The 8,599-nt window shown below is 38.9% G+C and overlaps 1 protein-coding gene across 1 annotated transcript in view; it reads left to right on the top strand.

Moving 5' to 3' along the window:
* The window catches only part of LOC109030018 (O-acyltransferase like protein), a 79,872-nt gene that overhangs the window by 11,362 nt on the left and 59,911 nt on the right, over positions 1 to 8,599 (top strand). Inside the window, exon 2 of the mRNA XM_072295966.1 lies at positions 7,596 to 7,818. Within this exon, the coding sequence (XP_072152067.1) occupies positions 7,596 to 7,818 (223 nt within the window). The remainder of the gene's footprint in view (positions 1 to 7,595; positions 7,819 to 8,599) is intronic.

Below are 8,599 nucleotides of genomic sequence, written 5' to 3'. Positions count from 1 at the left end.
AAATGGAGGAGAAGACGGACATTTTGGTGAAAATTGAGGTCTTTGTGATCATGGCAAAAAACTTATTTCCAATTGAACATATTAAGTCGGAAAAATTGGTCTCATAAACTAATTTTTTTCTCTACGAAGGGGCTCATCAATATGATTCTGTCAATTTCCCGAAAGGAACTCCCTCTCTTGATATCACAATCTCTTCCATCCATCTTAGGTTTTATTAACATGGCTAGAAATATTAGTTGGAATGATTTTGCTCTCGAAGTAAACTGAATAATAATCACCTTGCCTTGGGTAAAAGAGTTTAATTCCATTCCAAGGTTACAAAATTGGCCAACCGATTAATTCTTAAAAACCATGTGCTGAGTTTTCTGCTGAGTTTAGCGTTTAAATAAGAAAACTCTTTGAAATATTCGATCAGAAATATCGAACATTCTCCTACTAATGAACAGTTTGCAAGTAGAAAATAACGTCGGAAAGTAGTTACGTCCTTTTGACTGTTTAAATGTACTTTTTCCTGAGAAAAGGTACTTTTTCCTGAGAAAAGGTACTTTTTCCTTAGAAAAGGAACCTTTTCCTCTGCAGTACTTTTTTCCAAAAATAATATTTGATTTAGGAGTAAATTTTATGCGATTTTTCCTTTTCTTCTCATCAACACACGGTGTGTCTTTAGAAAGAAACGTTCCATAATGTTCTAGATCGTTTTTTGGATGTATTCAAGCATGTCTTATATTATATTTCCTATTTGGCGTGTTTGAAACAGGCGTTGTGGTTTTAAAAGGTTTGAAGAAAACGTATCCAAACACGACGCCAAACACGACGATAAAATTTCGTAGGCGGGTGAAATTACACCCAGCCACCTACAATGAATTGTAGTAAATTGAAAGAGACTCTTCATTAAACATGAAACTTTGCGAGACACTGCAATGTCACTTTCTCACAATCCTTTCTCCTTCCCTTTGTTCATGTGGATTTGTAGAAGTTCATTTTTTACTGAATTGTACGAGTGCATCGTATGCTTGTGCCTGCGGCCGAAAATTTTTTAGACACCCGTGTACACAAATTAAGAGAAATATTACAAAAAGAAGAAAAGAAAAATCAAAATTACTTTGTAGCCTGATTAGGAAATTGATACTTTCATAGTTTGACCGGAACCAAATTCTAAACCAAGCTTTGATTCTTGGGCTGCCAAGCGCTCATAGCCTGTAAAGATGCGGTATACGAGTAGTAACTCATCAAACAGCCTGTGCCCGCCTCTCCATTGACGACCGAAAGACAGCAGAATACGGTGAAACCGTTGATCTTCGATCAATATTGATTTTTGAACCGTTTAGTGACTTCATCGGGTACGTGACTCGCATTTATCTGCCGCCAAACCAATATCCCAAACCAAAGATCCTGCCCATTCGCCGCATTGTCCGTGCGAGACCGGAAAGTTTTAGGAGAGACTGGTTTCGTGTGAGGTGTAGTCCAGAGGTAGAGGGGAGTGCATACCACGACACGGATCAAATTTTTGCAGAAAAAGTTGAATATCGTTATTTTTCTCAGATTAGCCCCTTATGAAAGGAAAAAAATGTATGTGCCTTATCTAACAATCTCAGGGGATTACACGGGTGCCACACACGGGAGGGATGAGGCGCCCAAAAGTGAGGCTCTGCTGCGCGCGCACGTCGCATGTTTGGATTGTAATTTCGCGGCAGATTCGAACCCAAGGGGCGAGTTCCATAATACATTCTTCTCAAATGCACAGTATTAAAGTAAAAAAAGTCCAGAGTTTTAATCACGATTACTTTAATTAAATTTAACCTCTCGTAAATCCATACGTAAAAAGGGTTTCCTTCTCCGTAAATTTTAACAGTTTTATAGTGAGTTTAGTGATTAAAATTTACAATTTTTAGGAGATTTTTTAAAGTTCTTACTACAAGGGAATGTCTTGGCGAAGATTCTTTACTTTAACTCGCTTGCTCTTGACTTTCACATGGATGAAGCTAGCAGAACTTTTCGTGGAAGGGAGGGGGAGGATACGCTCCCAGGTCGCTCCCTCAAAAAAAGAAGAAAAACCGCAACAATGATGCTGTGGGATGTTTCTTTTGTGGGGGGGGGGGGGGGGAGCCTCTCGAGAAGGACTGGGCAGTGGGCTCCTCTGATGCCAGCTTTGCTCTCTCTCTCTGATATTTTGGTACCCTGCTACGAAATTTCTTTTCCATTTTACTGTTAGCCTTTCATCCTTACTGCTACACGAATTGTTAATTTGAGAGAATAAGATTGAAGGAAATTCATTTGTGAGCTGTCTGGAAAAGAGAATTGGACGTATTTATGCTACAAGGAAATATGTGCAAATGAGTGAAAGCAAAAAGATTAGTGTAGCTTGTGAGCCCTATGCACATAGATCCTCTTGATTCGATTTATTTTCGCATAATTCTTCTCAGCATAAATACGTTCAATTTTACTTTAGCACTTTCTCGTCTCTTTTCTAAATCCTTAAGCTTCAAAAATCTCAAACAATATTTCCTCGATAAAAGCAATAGGTACCTGCACCCGCTATAATTATGATTATAGGCATAAGTCTATTGCTATAGCGTACCTACATTTAGAAACACATAGGTACCTACCTCAATTACTAAGTTTAATAAATGTATGTGTCTCCTGAGTATCTTTGCAGAAAAACACCATTGTTACTGTCTGAAATTTTTACAGGATATTCTTTCTGTCTTGAAGAGAAATCAACGGAAATTAAAAGAGAAAACTGGGATCATTTCTCCTTAGAAAAAATAAACATGTTGGAAAATGACTAACGTCTTGAATCCAAAATGCATGTTTTTGGACTTAGGCCATCAGTGTGCTCAAGAAGCAGTATTCTGATTAAGTGATGATTAAAGTATTAATGGCAATATTTGTTGAATTCGTAATTTGTATGAATTATTACATTTTGAATTTTGCTTTTCTTTTGAATTTCTTTTGAAAAATCTTTTTGCTTTCACTCATTTGCACATATTTCCTTGTAGCATAAATACGTCCAATTCTCTTTTCCAGACAGCTCACAAATGAATTTCCTTCAATCTTATTCTCTCAAATTAACAATTCGTGTAGCAGTAAGGATGAAAGGCTAACAGTAAAATGGAAAAGAAATTTCGTAGCAGGGTACCAAAATATCAGAGAGAGAGAGCAAAGCTGGCATCAGAGGAGCCCACTGCCCAGTCCTTCTCGAGAGGCTCCCCCCCCCCCCCCCCCCCACAAAAGAAACATCCCACAGCATCATTGTTGCGGTTTTTCTTCTTTTTTTGAGGGAGCGACCTGGGAGCGTATCCTCCCCCTCCCTTCCACGAAAAGTTCTGCTAGCTTCATCCATGTGAAAGTCAAGAGCAAGCGAGTTAAAGTAAAGAATCTTCGCCAAGACATTCCCTTGTAGTAAGAACTTTAAAAAATCTCCTAAAAATTGTAAATTTTAATCACTAAACTCACTATAAAACTGTTAAAATTTACGGAGAAGGAAACCCTTTTTACGTATGGATTTACGAGAGGTTAAATTTAATTAAAGTAATCGTGATTAAAACTCTGGACTTTTTTTACTTTAATACTGTGCATTTGAGAAGAATGTATTATGGAACTCGCCCCTTAGGTTCGAATCTGCCGCGAAATTACAATCCAAACATGCGACGTGCGCGCGCAGCAGAGCCTCACTTTTGGGCGCCTCATCCCTCCCGTGTGTGGCACCCGGGATTACACTCAGCGCACTTCCTTCCAGCACTTTATAGGTATGAACATGGCCAGTGGGTGGAAAATCTTCATAGGGGTGGTTTCACAATAACTGGAATAGTTTTGTCGCCGTATAACAGACAACACATTTTTCGGTCATAATTTTAGTAGTAATGATAATCACTCGAATTTTTTTGCATTAATCTACACAGGTTTACGTGTTATAACGCTTTTCAACGATTTATCGCTCTACTTTTCAATTTTAATATATAAATGGCCGAAAATGTGCTGTCTGTTACGCTGGCTTTTTACGCTGACTTTTTACCGCGTAACAGACAGCACATTTTCCGAATTTACATAATATTAATTGAGAAGTAGAGTAATAAATCATTAGAAAGCGTTATAATACGTAACCCTTTGAAGATTAATGCGAAAAAATTCGAGTAATTATCATCACTTTATAAATATGACCGAAAAATGTGTTGTCTGTTACGGCGACAAAACTATTCCAGTTATCGTGAAACCACCCATAGACTGTTGCTCTGATAAATGACGAAGCTTAATAGCGTCATTCCTCTCAGCAGTTCGGTCTGTCACCGATGCCTGAAAGAACGCAGAAATGTCACCATCTTCCACATCTGCCTGAGGTGAGGGTGCGGGCTCATTTCCTCAATCGTGCTTCCATGGATACACTTCCTGCAAGGTAAAATGATTGAAAAAAAATTCGAGCTAGATCGAATATTTTTTCAATCATTTTACCATGTTCTATGAAAGCCAGCCAAATTGACATTAAAATGTACTTCCTGTAAATTTGGACGTCTTCCTTTGGGACTTTATAAATCGCTGATACTTCTACAAATATTATTTTATAGTCTTTGGTACTCCTTCCATCATTTCTAAGACCCTGGGATGGGATTCCAACGTTCTCCTTGTATATTATTCACGTGTGCCCTGGTAAAAATTGGCAGTAGAATCTGTGTTCCAAAATACCATAGACCTACAGCCGGCTGTAAGATTTCCAATAGCTTCTATAGCCGGCAACACAATTTCTTATAGACTTTTACAGCCGATGGCGATTAATCAACAGCCTGGCGATAAAGTGTATGCTAAACCTTAGTAATTACGGATGCTAGGACTTAGTGAGTTTCCGGACTACCGCTCTCTTTTTGGGCCGCAGTCTCTTGATTTAATTTGGCTCCGTACTTTTGAAGAATGCCTGCCATTCCTAATATGTTGGAGCGCCTTCAATTTCGTATGATACTGTGCAATACCTCTGGTGTGAAAAAGTTGCTTCAAGCGCCGCGGTACGCTGCGGCGCGGCGCGGCGGGCGGGCAACCAGCGCTGAATGCGCATTGGTGCCTTCAAACCTAACATGGATACTTCACGCATTACGCAATGCGTGAAGTATCCCTGTTAGGTTTGTAGGCGTCAGTGCGCCGCCGCTCCGCTTTGTGTTAGGCTCTAATATTAATTTAATCTCGCAGAGTCAGCGTTTTTCAACTGTTTGCACACTCTATATGGATTATTCTCATTTTAATTGATGAAAAAACATATGTAGTGAAGGAAAATATAATGTGCGTTTTGTAAATATTAAGGCGATTCCGTACAAACTTAAGGATTTACAAAGCACAAGAATTTCTACACAATTTCTTATAGCCTTTTATAGCCGATGGCGAAAAAGCAGCAGCCAGGCAATAAAGCGTAAAGCCCGGCGATATAGCTCGGCTGTACAATTTTTTATCGCTTCGTGTAGCCCGGCCGTATGATTTTGTCCACTTTCCACAGCCAGCTATATGATTTTCTATCGCCCTCTTGAGTCGGCTATAAGAACTCCTATAGTATTTTGAAACGCAGCTCCCATCGCCAATTTTTACCAGGGTGGAGCTTCAAGGGCCTTTTTAGGTCTCTCAGATACTTGAGCTCAAAGAGAAACTAAAGAGAATTCAACAATAGTAACTACGGAGAAATAAGTAGTAATCTACGAAAAAAATTAATGCATGGGCCCTTCAGGGCCTGGCAGCGGATTGTTAAGGGGCGGTCGCCTCCTTTCTAGTCCAGCCCATAACGATTGTCTGAAGCCATGAACAACTGGAGAGACATTTGGAATTTAAGAAATTATAAATTAAAAACGCATTCTACAAAATGTCTGAATTCCAAAATAGTATATCTGTTCATGCATATGTGTGTATCTATTTTATGATTCTTTCAAGGTTTTGCTCACGCTTTATTCTTCGGAATGAAATCAAATCACCACTTTCAATACTAAACTTTTTAATATGACAGTTAAAAGAAGATCAGACATAATTCCGAATCATTGTTGATCTTTTTTCAGAAAAATTGAGTATTTGTGAAAATTTCCCTCCTTTAACAATTGACACGTGAAGTTTTTGAGTTTTACTGTCCATACACCTGATATTAAATGCAAAACCGCACGATGGAGTATTTGCATTTGAATTGAGAGAAAAATTACGCAAGAAATATTAGGCAACAAAGAGGTGTTTTTCTCCTCTCAGCCACCGTCTCCAAGCGCCGAATGTCAATATTTAATAACCAAGAAGGACAGACGTCATTCTGAACCAAAACAGCGAATCCACAGAGGGATTTCATCTAAGTTACGCGTTTTTTCCAGTAACATGGATCAGGTCTGAAAAAAAGAGCTGGTGAACACGAGGTGTACTTGAAAATAGGGAACGTCCTTTTTCGGCTAATTACAAAAGCCATGTGCCTGCTTTTGATTTCGTTTTGCAGATGTGAAGTGTAGGTGCCTCATTTATAAATCTGGTTACCTGAATGTTTTTTGGTATACTCCGTCCATGACCGGGATGACCGTTTGCCGGGATGTTTTTACTTTTTTGAGTTTTGATTCCTTTACCTCCAAACTTTAAGAAGAATTCATCATCCGTTACACTGTTTTAACCCCTTTATCTAGAGGATTTTAATAGGCAATGAAAAAATTGATATCTTTCCTATCTTTGATGAATTATAGGACTGCTCTATTAATTTAAAAATCAGTAATCAGATTCTAGGAATGCAAGTATAATAAGAAAGATATAATCACTCGGAAGTTCATCTTTTGGAATTGTAAGATTCACAGTCCATTTCCTGCTTCCCAGTGGAACTTTATTCATTCTATCGATTCCTCTGAATTTATCCCGCGTATTATATTTAGTAGTCTTTTAAGCTAATCCTTCACTTCGCTATTATTTTAGCTGCTTCATTCATCATTCTTGTATCATGAAATTTTTTCCTTTATTGGACGTTTATGTTCTTTTCTTTCTACTTGTGCCGTGTCTTCTCCTAAGGGGTCGTCCCTAAATTACGTAACGCTAAATTTTCTGTTTTTTGACACCCCTCCCCCCTGTAAAGCTCCGTAATGTTGTACTGGATCCCCCAAAAAATTACGTAACGCTTACCTGACCCTCCCACCCTCCTTACTTCGATAAAAAGCAGTGTAAATGTCACCGTACATTTACTGGACGACTTGGTTTATCTATTTAAAGAAGAGATGTGAAATTATTACAGAGAATATCTCCGAGATTCTTTAAAACTTCCAAGGACGACCGATGAAAAATTTCCGCCATTCCTGTCATCTGAAATACAATTTTTCATTTCATTTATAAGTTGTTTCAAAGAACAAATGTGAACGTATTACAGAGAATATCTTCGAGATTCTTCAAAACTTCCGAGGACGACCGATCAAAAATTTCCGCCATTCCTGTCATCTGAAATACAATTTTTCATTTCATTAATAAGTTAATCAAAAGCAGTAATTTTTTTAGTATTTCATGGAGAACACCCTAAATTTCAACGAAAACCTCTTATTTTATAGGTCTTTAAAATCAGAGGTCCAAGTCCTTTTCTCACAAGGTTTCTATTCTGTATAAAGTTTGCGCTAATTTTGCAGGCATGGACAGCGATCTTCCTCCTGACTTTTCTTCCCTTTGATTTTGTCTTCGGCACTCCTGAGTACCTGGATACTCTACTAGACGTTTGGATGCCACACAAAGAAAGAGAAAGATGGCGCACGTACAATGGCACCGCCATCGCGCGGATTCAGCCCTCCTGCATGACGCAAATTGACTCTTACTTGGAGGCCCTTGATAACGGGGACGACTGGGCAGTGCGAGGTAAGCTCACATCTCTAGAAATGCACGATATCGATTTTACAATGGACCACACCGGAAAAAAAAACACATTGGATCTTGAGTCCAGACTCTTGAAAACATTGGCAAAAAAATTACTTTCGATTCAATCGGATTTTTGCTTGAATCAAAACGAAATCCGCTTAAAATAAGAGGCTTGGTTCTTGATGTAAGCTAGATTCTGATTGAATCAAGAGTACTTTTTCTTGTCGATTTCTTGGCGGCGTCAGGTTCTAAATAAATTAGGCCGAAAAATGATGGAGCCAAAGACCAATTTCTGACTTTTCGTCCTTGTGAACGGTTGTAAGCCCCAGCGGCTGAATTTTTCGATACCACGACTGTGTAACGTGAAATCGGCACAGAATGTTATTTGTCGGCCTCCTATACATGGTGTAGTGGTTGTAGCGCTGGCTCTCTGACCGGGAGGTCCCGGGTTCGATTCCCGGGCAGGCGACCCGAGTTTGATGGTCTCAAACAATGGTTGCCTGGGACTGGTTGTAGGGACGGAGAGGGACTGGACTGAAAACGCAAGGATTATTTGAAGTAGTAAATAAAGAGGAAAAAAAAATTCTATAAATATCGGGCCAGGTTTTTTTTAACAGCGGAATGAATAACTGTTTCTAAATCTAAAACGCACTCAGTTGGTTTAAAATAGATAGCAATCGAGTACGATTCATCTGATGCAGGCGATGATTCCTTACGAAAACTCTCATAGATAACACCTTAACTTGACAGAGGCTCCGTACCGTTCCAAAAACATTTACCT

This window comes from Bemisia tabaci, chromosome 2 (assembly GCF_918797505.1).
Source record: "Bemisia tabaci chromosome 2, PGI_BMITA_v3".
NCBI classification, from domain to species: Eukaryota; Metazoa; Arthropoda; class Insecta; order Hemiptera; family Aleyrodidae; genus Bemisia; species Bemisia tabaci.
This window is presented reverse-complemented; position numbering and strand designations above follow the sequence as displayed.